Source organism: Ambystoma mexicanum, chromosome 1p (genome assembly GCF_040938575.1).
Source record: "Ambystoma mexicanum isolate Mex_15411 chromosome 1p, UKY_AmexF1_1, whole genome shotgun sequence".
NCBI lineage: Eukaryota > Metazoa > Chordata > Amphibia > Caudata > Ambystomatidae > Ambystoma > Ambystoma mexicanum.
In genome coordinates, this window is record NC_090921.1 from 303,197,571 (window position 1) to 303,216,346 (window position 18,776).

At 48.5% G+C, this 18,776-nt stretch overlaps 1 protein-coding gene across 1 annotated transcript in view; it reads right to left on the reverse strand.

Moving 5' to 3' along the window:
• Window positions 1-774: 774 nt before the first annotated feature.
• Window positions 775-18,776, reverse strand: part of GRIN3B (glutamate ionotropic receptor NMDA type subunit 3B) — an 842,171-nt gene continuing 824,169 nt past the window's right edge. Inside the window, exons 6-9 of the mRNA XM_069647502.1 lie at window positions 14,206-14,357; window positions 11,657-11,821; window positions 9,007-9,068; window positions 775-1,810 (exon numbers count right to left, since the gene is read on the reverse strand). Coding sequence (XP_069503603.1) covers window positions 1,429-1,810; window positions 9,007-9,068; window positions 11,657-11,821; window positions 14,206-14,357 — 761 coding nt within the window. The 3' untranslated portion in view covers window positions 775-1,428. The remainder of the gene's footprint in view (window positions 1,811-9,006; window positions 9,069-11,656; window positions 11,822-14,205; window positions 14,358-18,776) is intronic.

The following is an 18,776-nucleotide window of genomic DNA, read 5'->3' on the forward strand; positions in this document are numbered from 1 at the left end:
CTCAGCACCAATGTAGACACCCCGTGAGCTGATATAGTCCTGGAGGTGACAGTCTTTGTATAACTGCCTGTATTACTTCCTTTGTATAACTGCCTGTATAAATACCTCAATCTCTCTGCGGGTTAGATGTTTTTCCAAACAGAGAGGGAGGGGTAGATATCTCTCCCTCTGAAACGGCCTCCCTGTCCCCCCACCCTCTCAGACTTGAGCCGGATCATCTGAAGTTCTGGAAGCTGCTCAAGACCTTCCTCTTCTCTTCTTACTTCTCTCTCCCTTTTCCCTGCTAATCTACCTGTCTGCTCGCCCTGACTGGTGGCGTGGTTGCCCTCAGAGTCACTCCGAGTACCACGCACCAGTCACCCTGCACTGCCTCCTGGCCTACCCAGCTCTCCGGTCTGGGACTGCCCACGTGTAGTCCTCTGCCGTCTTCGCGCTTACTCAGAGCCCTGCTGCCCGGACGGCACTTCCCCTCATACGCCTTCCCTGCACTTCTCCCCCCACTCTCTCCCCTGCACTTCTCCCCTCACTCTCTCCCCTGCACTTCTCCCCTCACTCTCTCCCCTGCACTTCTCCCCCCCACTCTCTCCCCTCACTCTCTCCCCTGCACTTCTATCCTCACTCCCTCCCCTGCACTTCTCCCCCCACTCTCTCCCCTCCCTCTCTCCCCTGCACTTCTATCCTCACTCTCTCCCCTGCACTTCTCCCCCCACTCTCTCCCCTGCACTTCTCCCCCCACTCTCTCCCCTGCACTTCTCCCCTCACTCTCTCCCCTGCACTTCTCCCCTCACTCTCTCCTCTGCACTTCTCGTTACACTTGCACAATCTGAATGTCACAAGGCCTAGTAAGATCATTTGTTTGTCATCCCTCTGTGTCCCTTCCTTGTCTCGTCGCGCCTAGAAACACGTGTAAAGACGCGTTATAAATACCAAATCATATCATAATCAGAACTGTACCAGTGCTGCGAGCCATCCAGTCCTAGAATTGAAAACCTACCTTTCCTATGCCAGTCTCAGGAGCTGCCCTTTCTTATAACTGAAGCACACCCTATTCCCTTAATAACTCCCAGGCCAGCCCATGCCAATCCTCTGAGCCTATCAGTCCTATACGTGTCAGGCTCTCTATTCCTGTGCCAATATTATCGCTCATTCAGTCCTAGAGGTGCCACGCTATAAAGCTCTGTGCCAGTCCTCACTATCCATCCTGCCCAATATGTGACAGTTTATGTGCTCCTGTGCCAATCCTGCAATCTAAAAACACTACCATCTTCCCATCTTACCACCCCTCCAGTCCTAGGTATAAAAATATTTGTGCCAGTCCCTCTTCTGCCTTAGTCCATTAATCAGCATTTGTTTTGAGGAATTTTAAAAGCAGCATTGTCCAAAGTCCAACGGGAGGGGGTTTGGCCCCTGGCCTGTCCCAGATCCCCATCACCTGTCCTCTTTGCTCTCTTTGCAGGCGGGAAGGCAGAGGCTGTTAAGGGGTGTCCCTAGACAGGACATGAGTTCGCTCTTCCTCACCAAGGCGGCCCTCAGCTGTTCCCTCATCTTGAGTATCTTCAGGTCCAGCTCATTCAGCTCCCGCTGACTGGGGTTTCCGTCCTCCAGCTGTGGAGGTCGCCCATTCTCGCAGTGCCTGGTGGAACCCTCCGCGTCCTGGTCGGACTCCCCCGGGGCCTCTGAGGTTTTCTCAAGGTTGAAGTGTACCCGGCGGTTCTCCTTGGCTACGGCCCTTCGTAAGTTGTTCCACTTTGCACGGGTGTCCGCTCTGCTTGGGTTTGGGGGAAGTTCTTCAGCTCTTTTTGGGTCGCTCCTGAAAGAAAGAAAGATAGGGCAATAAATGGGGGTGGGACCTCATCCCCTAACCACCATGGTCCACATGTGTAGGGCACTGGTTTGACGTGCACTGCGCCTACAGCAAATGTTTCTGTTCTTTTACTTTATTTACACAACATCTGTTACAAAACCCAAGACAATCAGCGTATAACAAATAAAACAAATACAGCAAATGTTATCAAGGAAACTTGTGTACAGCCGCGTTATAAATGCCTTATCATATCATATCAATCCACCTACCAGCATTGTCAAGAAGTGGGCCATTCTAAGCCTGCCACTTACTGATCTTAGCACTTGCATGAAACCTCTGAGTCTCACTCAGACGGACAACAGCATCAAGAAGTCAATCGCTATGGGTCTCACTCTGCCTGACACCAGCATCAAGAAGGCAACCTCTATGAGTCTCACTCAAACTGACACCAGCATCAAGAAGTTAATCGCTATTGGTCTCACTCTGCCTGACACCAGCATCAAGAAGTTAATCGCTATTGGTCTCACTCTGCCTGACACCAGCATCAAGAAGGCAACCTCTATGAGTCTCACTCAAACTGATACCAGCATCAAGAAGTCAATCGCTATGGGTCTCACTCTGCCTGACACCAGCATCAAGAAGGCAACCGCTATGAGTCTCACTCAGACTGACACGAGCACCAAGAACGCACCCTCTATGAGTCTCACTCAAACTGACACCAGCATCAAGAAGTTAATCGCTATTGGTCTCACTCTGCCTGACACCAGCATCAAGAAGGCAACCTCTATGAGTCTCACTCAAACTGATACCAGCATCAAGAAGTCAATCGCTATGGGTCTCACTCTGCCTGACACCAGCATCAAGAAGGCAACCGCTATGAGTCTCACTCATCTGATACCAGCATCAAGAAGTCAATCGCTATGGGTCTCACTCTGCCTGACACCAGCATCAAGAAGGCAACCGCTATGAGTCTCACTCAAACTGACACCAGCATCAAGAAGTCAATCGCTATGGGTCTCACTCTGCCTGAGACCAGCATCAAGAAGGCAACCGCTATGAGTCTCACTCAGACTGACACCAGCACCAAGAACGCACCCTCTATGAGTCTCACTCAAACTGACACCAGCATCAAGAAGTCAATCGCTATGGGTCTCACTCTGCCTGACACCAGCATCAAGAAGGCAACCGCTATGAGTCTCACTCAGACTGACACCAGCACCAAGAACGCACCCTCTATGAGTCTCACTCAAACTGACACCAGCATCAAGAAGTCAATCACTATGGGTCTCACTCTGCCTGAGACCAGCATCAAGAAGGCAACCGCTATGAGTCTCACTCAAACTGACACCAGCATCAAGAAGTCAATCGCTATGGGTCTCACTCTGCCTGAGACCAGCATCAAGAAGGCAACCGCTATGAGTCTCACTCAGACTGACACCAGCACCAAGAACGCACCCTCTATGAGTCTCACTCAAACTGACACCAGCATCAAGAAGTCAATCGCTATGGGTCTCACTCTGCCTGAGACCAGCATCAAGAAGGCAACCTCTATGAGTCTCACTCAAACTGACACCAGCATCAAGAAGTTAATCGCTATTGGTCTCACTCTGCCTGACACCAGCATCAAGAAGTTAATCGCTATTGGTCTCACTCTGCCTGACACCAGCATCAAGAAGGCAACCTCTATGAGTCTCACTCAAACTGATACCAGCATCAAGAAGTCAATCGCTATGGGTCTCACTCTGCCTGACACCAGCATCAAGAAGGCAACCGCTATGAGTCTCACTCAAACTGATACCAGCATCAAGAAGTCAATCGCTATGGGTCTCACTCTGCCTGACACCAGCATCAAGAAGGCAACCGCTATGAGTCTCACTCAAACTGATACCAGCATCAAGAAGTCAATCGCTATGGGTCTCACTCTGCCTGACACCAGCATCAAGAAGGCACCCTCTATGAGTCTCTCTCTGCCTAATACCAGCTTGAAGAAGTCAATCGTTATGAGTCTTACTCAGACACCAGCATCAAGAAGGCAACCGCTATGAGTCTCACTCTGCCTAACCCCAATATAAACGAGGCAACTACTATGAGTCTTACTGCACCTAACATCAGTATCAAAAAGGAAACGTGTCTGAGTCTTCCTGCGTCTAACACAGGCATTGATAGGGCAGGCACTATGAGTGACCTATGAGTGACACTTGGCCTACCTCCATTATCAACAGTGTAGTACACCGGGTTTACTCCTACTGTTGCAATAACCGCCATCAATAGGGCAAACGAAACCTGTGTGCGTGCCCCTGCATCTACCACCAACATCAATCACACTGCGCCTGCGGCCTGCCATTCAAAAGGGCGAGGAAACTAGTCTTGTGTTTCACTGACCTTAAAAAAGTGCCATCAAGTGACCTGGCTCATTGTACTCGTCCCCAGGGCCAGGGAAGGGTCTAACGCTAAGCGCATCTATTATTGAGGTTGACTATTGAAGGCAACTGCTCTTGGTCCCACTGCACCTACCAATCATTTCAAAGGGAACAGGTCACCAGTCTAAGCTAAGGCTATGCGCGTATTACAGCCAATGCCACCACGAGCAGCCAGTCTGACTCTGCTTGTGCTTCCCACCTTTGTAAACTGGTAGAAACCTGCCAGTCAGCGCCTACCACCAATGCAACTGGACTGTGTCTTGTAGCTGCCTAGAGGGAATTTGGGTCACTGTGGAAAACCAGGAATCAATACATCAAAGAAAGTGGACAGACCAGGAATGGCTTGAGAGAAGTCAGAATGGTGCTGGAACTGGTCCCTTTCACTGATTTGCAGTCAGTTTCCCAATACCTGAAGGACTGAGTGCTGTGCCAATCCCCTGAGGAGCAGGTAATCAGTCAATCCCTAGAGGACGAGGAGCTGTGCCATTCCCTTGTGGACTAGGTACTATATTTTTATTTATTTATTTATTTATACAAATCACAGGGAAAGCAATGCATTTTTGCCCAAAAACGCTTACAGAATGTACCATTGAGGAGAGAACGGAGGACATGGGTCCTTTATTTCATTTCATTTCATTTTATTGAATTTATAGAGCGCCTTTCGCCAAAGGCGCTGAACAAATTATGTCAAAAACAGTACAATTCCTCATGATAAAATATGAACATAAGTAAAAGTAAAATCAGAAGATGGGGTAGCCAGGGAATTAAGAGACAAAAGAAGATAAGAGATGGGTTTTGAGGTTTGATTGAAAGATACAAAGAGATGAGGCAGAGCGAAGAGAAAGGGGAAGGGAGTTCCAGTGTTTGGGAGACAGGAGAGTAAAAGAACGGAAACAAGAAGAAGCACAAGGAGGTTAAGGAACAGCTAGAAGAAATAGGTTCTGTGATCTTAGCGACATAGAACGAGAGCAAAGTGGAGAGATAGAGGCGGGCCAGATCATGAGTACCTTTGTAAACAATCAATAGAAAGTGATCAAGAAGACGAGATTCAAAAGGGAGTAATGAGATTGAAAGCAGGGAGGGTGTAATGGAAGACCGAGGGGGTAAAGAGAAATGAAGATGAATGGAGGAATTATAAACAGAACAGAGAGGGAGAAGGTGGGAAGCAGGACGACCAAGCAAAAGAGACGAGCAATAGTCAATACGGGAAAAGACAAGAGAGAAAAGAAAAGGTTTTGTAGCATGAAAAGGAAGGTAGGCGCATGCACGAAAGATGTTGAAAAGTGCATAATGACAAGAGTGGATAATAGAGGAGGTATGAAGAGAAAAAGAGAGAAGGATCAAAGATAACATCCAGGATGCGCAGAGATGGCGACAAAGGAAGAGAGGATGGTGGAAAGGAGAGTGAGGGAGAAGAAGGGGTGGGGGAAATAGTAGAAGCAGGAAAGAACTGAACCTCCGTTTTAGAGGGATTGAGATGTTATGCAGATTATGGTATAGGACCCTAGGGAAAGGTAGGAACGGAACCATTCAAGAGCAGGCTCGGAGATACCCAAGGTAGAAAGGAAAGAAATAAGAAGAGAGTGATCAACAGTGTCAAACGCTGCAGACAAGTTGAGAAGAATAAGAATTAGGGAAGGTTTGGAGTGACGGGCTGTGAGGAGAGAATTTGAGACATGTAAAACAGTGATCAATGGGCTGAGAGAATGTCACTTGAAGACCAGATGTCTTAGGGGAAGGTGGAAACATACACCAGGGATGGGGACAGGACAGAATGACATAGGAATGGGATGGCGGAGAAAGTGCTGAATTAAGGATGGAGGGGTGACGGACAAGTGCTGTGTGGTTGTCCATAAAGGGTAGGGAGAGAGGCAAACGGGTGAGGCAGTAGCGTAGAGTGCTAGGACACATGTTCTTCATAAAGAAGGAGAGATTTTAGGTTGGATTTAAATACTGGTAGAATTGGAGTAGTATGGAGAGGGAGATGAAGAACCTTCCAAAGTAGGGGAGCGAGGACAGAGAGAGTGGAAACTAGAGGGGGCACTGGCAGATCCATACATCAATTCATAGAGGAGGAGAGGCTGCACCAATCCCAGCTGGAACAGATAATAAGTCAGCCATAGGAGATGCAGATGCATTTCCAAAGCCTTTAAAGGCTACTGCACTAAATGCTCCATGAGCTGGTACTGCACTAACCCCGAGAGAGCAGCCAACCTGCTCAGAACTGCTGATAGTGGCCTTGTCCGGTTGAAATGTACAGCAGCCCTGCTAATACATGCTGTGACCCTTCCATTGAAAGTACAACAGCCCTGCTCAGAAGGGCTGACAAGTGCTAGCATTAACCTATTGAATATAAAGCAGTCCCATGAGATATTCCAGTACTTCCAATGTGAATACCCTAGGCTGAAATGGCAATATGATATGTCTTTCAGTAATGTTACACATTACAAAAAGTAATTTATAAGCATAAAGCTTCATTTAATCTTGGATTTGCAAATGCATTCATCGAGGGATCAGACGGATAGCTGGTGGAGGAGCAAAAATGAATTCTGTTCAGCAGTAGGTATTATGGGTGAACGGCTATTCAGTGGCACACAAAGCAAAAAGGAGCATTGTATTTATAACTTTAAATAACTGCAGAGTGTACTTTGTGGGGGAGGAAGCGCTGGTGTGAGATCTGAAGCTATGCTGCAGTCGAGGAAAGGGGTGCAGAGGGAAGAAGCCAGAACAAACTGTGTAATCTTAAAGGAGACATTTTCTTGGGCTAGGTTTGGATATCATGGAATAAAAGTGAAAATAAAAGCAAAGCAGTGAATTGCTTGGAGTCATCAAATACAGTTTAAGCAAGAGTATGTGAGAATATTGTGGCTCTATGGAGGTCCTGCTGAGATATTGTTACCCACTCTGATACTGCATTTTCTTTTGGTTTCTTTGAGGCCCATATGATGCGATGAGGCTGGCCTACAGCTGAACACCCGTGCCAAGCGAGGTTGCAGAGCTGTGGAATGCGTGATGCCTCAGGCTGCCCGGGCCGGTTCATGAGCCCCTCCTGAGTAGTACACAACTGACGACACTGCTGGATCACATCCCCAAGGCCAGAGGCTGCCTCGCCGATAGGACAGTGAAAGCATTTCGCAACTGCAGGCTATACTTCGTCCCCCTTTTCTCCAAAATGAATCTTTTTGTTATCATACGTGATGTCGCAAGGGTGGAGAATGGGTTTATACACTCCATTTTCATGTACGGATTAGCCAGGCCTGGGGGCATGTGGGACGGAGCACTGAGCACCCTCCCATGCACTGGTCTGTTTGCATTGCATGCCATTTCTCTCTACCTTTGGTCTCCTGTGTATTATTTGTGTCTTGAGTGCCTGCGGTGTGTGGGGAGCAGCACAAACCTGTAACAGATATGGCGGGCCAGAGGAACAGAGAGCGGAAAATAGGATGTTCGGATTTTCTGGGGTGAACCATGACAACAGTGCTACCGTCATGTAAATTCAAAGAGGGACTGAAAGGAAACTTCGGAGAGAGAGTTTCCAACATATTTTGCAAAGGAGGCATGTGCAGAAAGAGATAAAGCGAAATGAGAGGGAGGGGGATAGCTTAGGCACGGAATCGGGCCTTGTGGAGGTGGACCATTGCGACAGGCACAGGGGTCGGAATCACTGTGCGCTATGGGGCTCCTGCTGGCAGCTGAGAAGCGTCTGGGAAGCTTATCACAGAACCCAACCTGGCAGTACTTCCCACGCCAAGGCATCTGGGGCCACATACAGATGTGACTGTGTGTCTGGGTTGACCATTGGCAATCGCATCTTACCCACGTTAGTAATTGTGATTTCTCTCTGAACTATGCAAAAGGATGCAATCGCATTAGCAGGCCACATTGTGTGCAATGCCCGAAGGTCAGATGCTGAAAAGACCAAACACTGAGAAGATTCTCATAGGTTCACTGTGTTAATACTGCGCACAACTTGGAGGACTAGATTAGAAGGTTTTCCCTTCACGTTCCCATTTCCACATGGCGAGTTCTTGAAAATGTAACTAGAAAACAAAGTGAGTAAATGTAGTGAATGGAAATGATTTGGTGAACAGGGGGCGAAATATCAACAGCGTATCTAGAGAAAATGGAAAGTGACCCCTCCCCTTATACTCTTAAAAAATAAGTGCATGACTACAGGATAAGGAACAGGATCTCGAAGTTAGGGCACAGGATGGGGCGGGGCCGTCAGGGTGGTAGCAGAAGGAAAGTATTTGTGAGGGGGGCTAGCTCAGGGTCCAGACAAGGTAACACAACACAGGTTCGAATCCCGAGCTGCGCTTAGAAACCAATCTCTGGTATGAAGCGCGTTATAAATAAACAATTATACAATTATGTGATGCTCAGTCGATGTTAATGGAAACAACACTCTGGGGCAGATTTGAAAAGACTGGCACTGGAGCAAATGAAGTCCCTGAACATCTCTGATTTGCTCCTGCTGCCTTGTCCCTGATTCTCAAAGCCTATAGCTAGAGCAAATCCAGAATTGTCTGGAACATCTCGGAGATGCCTTTGAGGACATCTGTGTGAATCACATGTGAACACAAGCATCTCAAGGATGGCCACCTCCAGATGTGCACCACTTTAGGCCTTGTGAATGGGGCATCAGGTAGAAGGACTGCAGTGGACATGCTCAGCGCATCTCCTGGTCTGCTCCAGTGCAAACCTATGCAAATCAGGCCAATAGTCTCCATCCAGGATACATTGAAAATGTCAAGTATTAACTGGGCACTAAGCTTCTCTTACCTCTCTTCGGGTAGGGCCTTTGGGTTGTCTTCGAAGCAGTCATTCAACGCCCAGTGGATTTTCTAGAAAAAAAAGCAGGAGAAGGGCAAATGACATGAGTTACCAGGAACACACTTTCGCAGTAGGTCGTGGTTTGGGCAGTTCCAACCCAGGAGCTCGGTGTGTGGCGTAGTAGACCAGAGCCGTGTGCACATGATCATTCTCACGGTTCTGGACACTATTTCAGTTGAGTTTCAGTCTGTACTTAAGGGCTCCCAATTTGGGGAGATAAGTCAACTGAGGGACAATTCTGTTGAGTTGGGATCCTGGGATTAGAACACAGGTTTTCTGGTCCTACATAACCTATGACCAATCCACATGTCGGCTCCAGTCCGTTCTCTGCTGCAAGGGCAGAGCTTCAACCCTTTATAGGCATACTGGCTTTATTCTTGTCCTTTGGCTTGGTCAGAGGTGTTATTTATTTATTATTACATTGACATTGCGCACCTAACCCTTAGGCAACTGGGCAGCTGGATTATTAATTGTGTGGAGCGGATCTGCTTTATGGTAAAGGGTATGCTGTTTGGCTGCACGATTATCCAGCGAAGGCAGCATGAAGGCCTGTTCGCAACATTTTATTTCGTTTTTCTCATTCAATAAATAAGAGGGCGTGTGCCTGGGGACTGCACCCAATAGCAAAGTTGCTTTCTCTTCTAGGTGTGTCCTACCCATTGTCGACGACCACTGTGGCGCTGAGACCATAGGGGAATGGAGGTTTTTACTGCAGCAGATTTGATCCTGTGAGAATTCATCGTATTTTTAATCACGCATTTTGCTGCAAATATATGTGGAGAGTGGGTTTAGGTGAATAATTAATGTATGGGGCTCGGGGGGGGGGAGAGGGGAAGGCTGCGGGTGTATCCACCTGCATACATTTGCTGCAAAATCGTTTAGTAAAAGTAAACAAATTCGATTAATTCTACCACAAGCAAATCAGTTCGACGAATTCACCTAGAACTGAGCATAGCACATATTCCAGTTTAAGAGGCACACAGTAATAACAAATAACCATAAAATCCCGGCGCCTCCTCGCATGGGTACCTTGTGTCTACAACTGCCTGGTGTGAGCTGGTGCGCTGCTATGTTGTCATTAATATTGTTTGCATCCATCCGCATTGACCACTCTGGCCACTTGCCATGTCTGGATCCCTGAGCTCTGTGTGCAGCCCGGCACCCGACATGTAAGCATGCGCACTATCTACACGCCTATTCCTTACCTGTAGTCATACCCTACTGCAGCTCACTGAACCACACTGCAGCACCCTAGCATCTGCTGCAAGCCCTCATGGCAGCCTCCTGTCCTCAGTTCCCCCTACCTCTGAACAGTGGTCTGCACCACCTAGCTGCCACCAACAGCCCACTCTCCCCAGTGCAGCTTTCTTTTGCCTATGGTTAAAGCTTCACTCCTTCCCCTGCCCCAGCTGCTATGCTGTAGGACCCAATCGAAACCTCTTAGACCCTGACTGCATGGCTCAGCCCTTCCTTTGGACCCATGCCAAGGCCCATCCCTTTGCCCCATCTGTGCCCCTCTGATCCAATGGATGCGCGCCCCTGCCAAAGCCTTGTGGCCGGCCTTACCGCTGATGTCTAAGTACAAGCCACAAATGCTAATATTCATCTTCACGTGGACTTTCTTGAAGAATGATCATACGTCCTTCACAATAAGGAAGGTTTGTGGTGGGAAGTATTTGCCCATGTGTTGGCACACGATGGAGGGACCCCTAAGGCCGGGCAAGGGTGGTCTAGCGAGTAACCAAGAGGAGGATCAGCGAATGAAGAAATGGATATAGGTGGTCAGTGCGGTGGACCAACCCAGAGACAGGTAAGGAAAAGGGAGCAATTGTTACTGGTCCATGGCTATGGAGGGAGGGGGCCGTTTGGTCGTGAGGTGTGGAGGATTGGTACACCAGGTGGGAGGGGACAAGCGCACTGGAGCAGAGTGGGGGGGGCAGAGTGGGGACAGAGGACTGGCACAGGGTTCAAAATAAAGGGTTGGCGCAATAGTAGCAGATGTGCCTGGGCAGAGCTGGAGAGGTTCAGCATGCTATGGAGGCTGGCGAGTGACAGAGGGTTCATGATAAAGGAGTCGGGCACTGAGTTGGGTGGCATTAGACATGCTGACCACCGTTGCATCCTTCCTGTGGCCCTCCTTCCTGACTGGGACTACCACAAGAGCCATCTCACCATCCCTCGAATTCCATCCTCTTGACTTTGAGGAGTTCTCTTGCATCAACTGGATCCCCTGTTTTACAGCTCCTGCACAGAGTGCATCAGGCTCTATCTACCTACCTGGCTCTATCTACCATGCATAACCTTTCATGTGACTGCTGTAATTACCCTGCGCAGCCTCGCTCAGCACTCCGTCTCCACATTACTGGTTCCTCTTACCATCCAAGGGTATGGTCCTATGTGCTGCTTGATGCCACCTCCCAACTGTGCGGCCAAAAGAATCATTGCATGACGAGGCGCCTGCACGGGGAGGCGTTAGTGAAGAGAGGGTGGAGGGGGGGTGATGATACATCAATGTAGACCCAGGAGAGTTATATAGTCTTAGGCTGGCTGCCACCTCCCTCCACACCCTGTGCAATGGAGCTGGCGCAGGCCGTCTCACCTGACTAGTATGGAGCCAGTACTTGAATTTCTTCTTCTTCTTCATGCGAGGCAGGATGAGGTGGAAGAAGGTGTGCTCCCCCAGTGAGGTGAGCAGGGAGCCCCCGAAGCCGATGCAGAGGAGCACAAAGAGGCCTGAGAAGTGGTAGACACCCATCTGGAGCGTCTGGGGAGAAGGAGACAGTAGCGTTAGGGTGGAATGGCATGGAAACGTTTTTCGCCTGCTCTGGGGTTGTGATCGATGTGGTTGAGCATGTCAGTCTGCACAGCGTCTCTGGGCTTGTTAAGGATGTACATGAGTGTGAGGGTGAGCATCCCCACTCTGGGGTTGTGATTGATGTGGATTAGCATGACAGTGTGCATCCCCACTCTGGGGTTGTGATTGATGTGGATTAGCATGACAGTGTGCATCCCCACTCTGGGGTTGTGATTGATGTGGATTAGCATGACAGTGTGCATCCCCACTCTGGGGTTGTGATCGATGTGGTTGAGCATGTCAGTCTGCGCAGCGTCTCTGGGCTTGTTAAGGATGTACATGAGTGTGAGGGTGAGCATTCTCTCTCTGGGGTTGTGATTGATGTGGATTGGCATGACAGTGTGCATCCCCACTCTGGGGTTGTGATTGATGTGGATTGGCATGCCTTCTCCCTTTCTAGGCTTGACATTGCTGTGGATACGCATGCTATTTGGCATTCCCTCTGTGGGGTTGTGATTGATGTGGATGAGCATGACAGTGTGCATCCCCTCTCTGAGGATGTTATTGAGATGAAAGAGCATCACAGTGTGCATTCACTCCCTGGGCTTGTTATTGGGGTGGATAAGCATGTCAGTCTGCATTCACTCTCTGGGGTTGTGATGGATGTGGATGAGCATGACAGTGTGCATTCACTCTCTGGGGTTGTGCTTGAGGTGGATGAGCATGACAGTGTGCATTCACTCTCTGGGCTTGATATTGGGGTGGATGAGCATGTCAGTCTGCATTCCCTCGCTGGTGTTCTGATTGATGTGGATGAGTATGACAGTGTGCATTCACTCTCTGGGGTTGTGATGGATGTGGATGAGCATGACAGTGTGCATTCACTCTCTGGGGTTGTGATGGATGTGGATGAGCATGACAGTGTGCATTCACTCTCTGGGGTTGTGCTTGAGGTGGATGAGCATGACACTGTGCATTCACTCTCTGGGGTTGTGCTTGAGGTGGATGAGCATGACAGTGTGCATTCACTCTCTGGGGTTGTGCTTGAGGTGGATGAGCATGACAGTGTGCATTCACTCTCTGGGGTTGTGATGGATGTGGATGAGCATGTCAATGTGCATCCCCTCTCTGGGGTTGTTATTGAGATGAAAGAGCATCACAGTGTGCATTCACTCTCTGGGGTTGTTATTGAGGTGAAAGAGCATCACAGTGTGCATTCACTCTCTGGGGTTGTTATTGAGGTGAAAGAGCATCACAGTGTGCATTCACTCTCTGGGCTTGTTATTGGGGTGGGTGAGCATGTCGTCAGTCTGCATTCCTTCTCTGGGGTTGTCATTGATGTGAAATAGCATGTTGTTCGTGTGCAGACCTTTTCTGCGGTTGTAAAGGATGTGGGCTATAGTGACCGTGTGCCTTTCCTCTCTGAGTTCATGACCAATGTATATTGGGGTGAAATGCTTTACTCAGTCTTTAGGATCTTTAGGACCATGATTAGCACTGATGAATTTAAAAGCGTTGGCTATATGGCACTTCGGCTAATGGGGTTGGGGTGAATACACAGCTTTCATAGAATCGCATAGCGCCCAGAGACCACTTGGTGTATGGGCGTGCTATATTTACAAATCAGTCATAGCTCCCTTAAGCGCTACCCTGTGATAATTTCTATAGTCTCACCAAGAGGCACTTGCTCTTTTAAGAAATCTCATAGTTTCCCTATGCCCCAAATTGTACCAATATCTCTAATAGCCCCCAGCATTGTGTTAAAACCGTTCTAGCTCCCAGAGGTATCATTCTGCAATAAGACCTCATATAGCTCCCACAGACATCTTCCTTTAGGCCTCTCATATCTCCCTTAGGCCCCATGTTGTTTCAGATGCCTCAGCTTTCCCAGAGACATCATGTTATTAAAATCTCTAATAGCCACTGTTCTTGCAATAGTTTCCATAGGATGCCTGGTCTATTAAGGCCTCCGTTAGCACCTAATTGTTACATCACCTCTCCTAGCACCAATAGACACAATCGCAGACGCCATTTTGTTTTATGACTGCCTAGTTCCCATAGGCTTCCTGTTGTGTTTCGATTTACGACCTCTCTTCACTGCTGGAGGTGCCATGTTATTGTTCCAATAAAGCCTGTCCTTTGATAAGCCTTTATGATTGCTTCTTTGTTGGGGCGGGGGGGGGGGGGCTTAGACACTCCTGTGCTCATCTTGCCCCCCCTCCCCCACCACTCTGCCGTTGCTGGTGCGATCCCACAGTCAATAATGTCCACCCACAGCCCTGATTACAGTCTAGAGTGGCTGTGCTCATGAGTGCTGGTTGGAGTATTGAGGAGACCAGGTTAGCGACCCTCACCTCGGTGACGGCGAACACCCGTTTCCCACAGGGCACCATCTTGTACCACTTGTCGTGCAGCGTGTCCATGAAGCCGAAGGACTTGTAACGGCTAATAAACTCCGACACGTTGGAGGTCAGGGGAGAGTTCTGTGGAAGGCCGATCCCATAGCCTGCAGAGAAAGACACCAAGGGATGAGGGGGTAGGGCATGGGGAGCGTAAACAAGGCGTGGGGTGTGTGTGATTAGAGTAGGTTCCAGAGTGGCGGGCCCAGGATTTCAAAAGGAGTCATGCGGGGAAAAAGAGAGGGGAGGGAGGGAGGACAGACTGGGCGTGGGTGCTCAGAAGGAACTTCCTTTCTCCCCTCCCCCACAGAAGCATTTCTAAACATAGTGGTGTCTTATCCCAGCACTAATACAACATGGAGATGCACATGACGTATACATTTCGGATCTATGCGATCACTGCGAACTAAAAATGCGGAATACAATGTCGACCCCGCGCAGTTCCCCTCCACACCCCCTTACCTTCTGTTTTCCACCCCACATATATAATGCGCAGTAAAAGGTTCGACGTTCTTGTATTCCGTATTTTATGGTTCAATGCAAGCCCCGAGGCCGAATGGCATGAGGTGCGGTACAAACATTTAAATAAATAAATAAAATGAATTTAGCAAGTAACCCATATTCTGTGAGCTGCCTGCACTTTCTGGCTCGAAAGCTAGTTAAAAAGGGACTCTTACTCAAGGACTTGAGAGATAACGATTTTGGATAACAGCTTCCAAGACTTGAGGCAGCTGCCATTTTCATGTGAGTGGTGCTTTCTTTCATTCATGACATTTTGAACCCTATGACCATGCATTGGCATCCAGAGGGAATACTTTGCCTAGTTTTCCGATGCCGTCTTCATTTTGCGCGGCTGCAAAGCCTACGGTGCACCAGATCATCAGTAACTGTGTCCGTCTTTTCGCTAAAGTCTCTTTGGGTGAAAGGCAAAACAAGCCCAAGCCCAGTGGACCTGTTTCAGGCACTGTTCACCTGAGGCAGGTCTTCGGGAATCTGAAGTGGAGAAGGGTCCTTCCCCGCCAGCTGCCGGAAATGGAACTGCATCAAATATCGGAAGTACCTCCTACATTGTTGGCAAACGTTTCAGAGGACAAGCTGCAAAAGCAGTGACGGTTGGTGAATGTTTGGGGCATACATGCATGTGTCTAATATGTGTTTGCGACCGAGGGGGCCTGAACCAAATAAGGGGCAGTAGTGAGAACATACTGGGTTAACATGGTACATTTCAAAGCACTTTCTGTGAAACATTGGGTAAAACGCCACCGTTTTCAGTCAATTCTGTATGGTAGCACTTACAAAAAACAATAGATGCAAGTTACCAACAGTGCGCAGGACCATTTTTCAATGCACTATAATCCTGCCTTTGCACGCAACACATCCTGATAGAACAGCATTTCATGCTGGCTGTGCCTATACTTGGCCTTTCATGCTGCTCCAAAATATGACAGTATTACCATATACGGGCTCCCAGTCAGTAAAAAGTGCCATGCCACCGAAACAAAGTATATCCAGATTGGATAAATCAAGGAATTACACTTATGTTTGCTTGATGGCAAGTTTTAAGAATGCCATATTAAGTGTATATGCAGACTGGGGCTCGTAGCCCCAGTCTGCATATACTTTCTTAATGCGAAATGGTATTTTTTACTTGGCATCAAGGGAAAAGCAAGCATAATAATTTGTATTGCCTGGCTAGACTGCCCTACATTCAATGTCATGTTTCCTTTACCTGTAATGAATAGTACCTGTGGAGCAAGGGTAAAGCAAAGATAAGTTTGATTATGTGGATAGACTGGCTTACATTCAGTGTAGGCCAGTCTAGCCAGCAATACCACTTAATTTACCATTGTTGCTTTACCCTTGATGCACGTTACTGTGGAGCAAGGAGTAAGCAAAACAGCATGACATGCCCCCAGCAGCCCCCACTCCTAAATATAGGGATGGGGGCTGACACACACTCACGCACACAACCACTTTCACACACCGCTCAGACAACTCCTTGTATGCACACATTCATAAAAACAAACACCTACATACATCCATCCATACAATCCCTACATGCATGCATACACATTAAATTAACAGAAAACACAGAACCTTCCAGCCTGCACTCTCATAACATGCCTGTGTTGCCACACGAAGGACCAAATTGCGCTCTCCTCCTCATTGCAGCATGAACACGCTGACTGACAGGAGAGGACAAGCGCAATAATAGGAGTAGCACAATAGTAGCACAATAGTAGGAGATGGCAGGGCCAACGGCTCCCAATAATGTGCACAATGTTTCTTGCATAGCCGAAAAGGGACCTGTGAAAATAAAGTTTACAAAAAATAAATGCATAGCTGGGGATGCGCCCCTGTTGAGAGGCAGGCAGCACAGTTTCCAGTGCAAATAAAGCACACGTGGGACTGAGCTGCATGTCACGCAGGCTAGGCCTGCCACTCAGATGAGAGTGTGGCACCCTCCTGCCCATAGTGGAGGGTCGCCACTGTGCAAAAGCATCAATGGCATTGGCTGGCAATTCAGCATGTGTCTTCCTTCTCCATGTGTTTACCCACATCTCATATTCCTCTTGAATTTCATCTGTTGTTTTTTTACAAAAGAAGTGGGTCATTAAGTTTTATGCAGGACAATAAGTCAGGGAAGGATTCCATAGTTCTTAAATATTTTGGTATCAGTATAGAAAGTTATCTGTTGAGTGGAAACCTATCTTGAAAATCTACAAGAAGATAGTCTAAAAATAGAACAAACACAATCAATCTATAGTAATCCTTTGCCCTTTCTGTGTGTATATTTATTTGCTGTTGCTGCCTTGGAGTGAGCGTTGGTTTGCTCAATTGCAAATCCATTGCATCAGCAAACGCACTGGCTTTAGCCCACAAACCCCTAAACACAGATGTGGATTCTAGGTGCCATTGCTGCAAAATATTTATAGTTGCGCTCATCAGGGTAACACGGCTGAGCAAGCTAATGCTAACTGTGACAAAGAGCCACCCTCTTTGGGACAAGGGAAGCAAGCCCAATAAGCTTAACACCCCTAGGGGACAGGTTAAGTGGAATCTCTTTGTAGGGGACTCTCCTTAGGGGACAGTGAAACTCCAGAGAGATTCTTAAGGCCCCATCCCTTTTCCCCAGAGACTAACACCTTTATGGGGTTTGCAGGGACTAAGAACTCTTTAACAATGGGGCTCGGCTTCTGACCCACTCTTTATTTCATCCTCTTTAGGGAAAACAATAGAATGATGGAAAGGACAGCCTTAAGAAGTCACATCAGGTGACAAACCATTCAGGAAGGAGTATCCACAAAGCCCACAGAATTTAATAACACTGCATCATACATTGAGAAGAGAGACGCTTGGAGAGACAGAACACCAGATGCCGCGTTGCACCTGGATGTGCGTACTGGGAGAGTGCAGCATGGCCAGGCAGGTGAGAAACCGTAGCCGTGGGGTGTGGCAACCCGGGCGAGAACTGAGTGCCTCAGTGGGCACAGCCCATAGGAGGAACCAGACACAAGCTCCCGCACTGTTGAGTCCAGTTGAGGAGTCGCATAAGCGACTCCGCAGTGAGACAAGATGCAGTTGGCCTACATAGCCCATCATGGGAGCACCGCTCGTCAGATACAGGTAATCAGTGGCTTCCGAGGAACGAGTGGCAGTTGGCAAGACCAGAGTTAGGAGCCCCAGAGTGGGGCGGAAGAAAGAGAAAAACCCCAGGATGGAGAGAAACTGGGAGGACCTCAGAGTGGGGAGAAAGAGGGAAAAGAACCCAGAATGGAGAAAGAGGAATCATACCCTAGAGAAGTGATAAGGGGGAACGCCCTGGAGGACAGAGAGAGTGAGAACACCCCAGAATGGGGAGTGAGAAGGAGAAGCTCCAGAGTGGGGAGAGAAACCAAAAGGAGAGAAGCTGTGAAAAGCCCCAGACTTGGGAGAGAAGCAAAAAGAAGCCACGGTGTGGAGGGAAAAACAGGGAATGCCAGAGTGGGAAAAAAACGTCAAGAAACCGCGTAGTGGGGAAACGAGACAAAGAGAAGCCCATTGTGGGTGAAAGAAAAGAGGAGTGCAGAATGTGAAATTAGCAAGAGTGCTCCCCAGCAGGGGAGATGAATAGACTTTTTTTAAAAAAAAGAAAGAACCCCATACTGCTGGAAGAGGGAAATAAGAGTGTCTCCCCATAGGGAGAAGTACTGCAAGACATACAAGTTTCAGGGAGAACCAGAGAGACCCGGTTGGAACCCCTGAGTGGCACTCCAGCCATACACAAACTATGGGCCTCATTACGAGTCCGGCGGTAACCAGGCGGTTTTACCGCCTCGGTTACCGCCGGACTCGTATTACCATTCCGCCTCCGTGACTCCCGGAAATACCAGGGCATTACGACCCTGGTGTCCCGGGAATTCCGGAGGCGAAATTCGGTAAATCCCCATTCCCATTGAGTCCCATAGGACTCAATGGGAATGGGGAAGTGGAAACACCGGCACCATCTCGTGATGGTGCTGGTGTTTCCACGTCCGCCTGCAGGC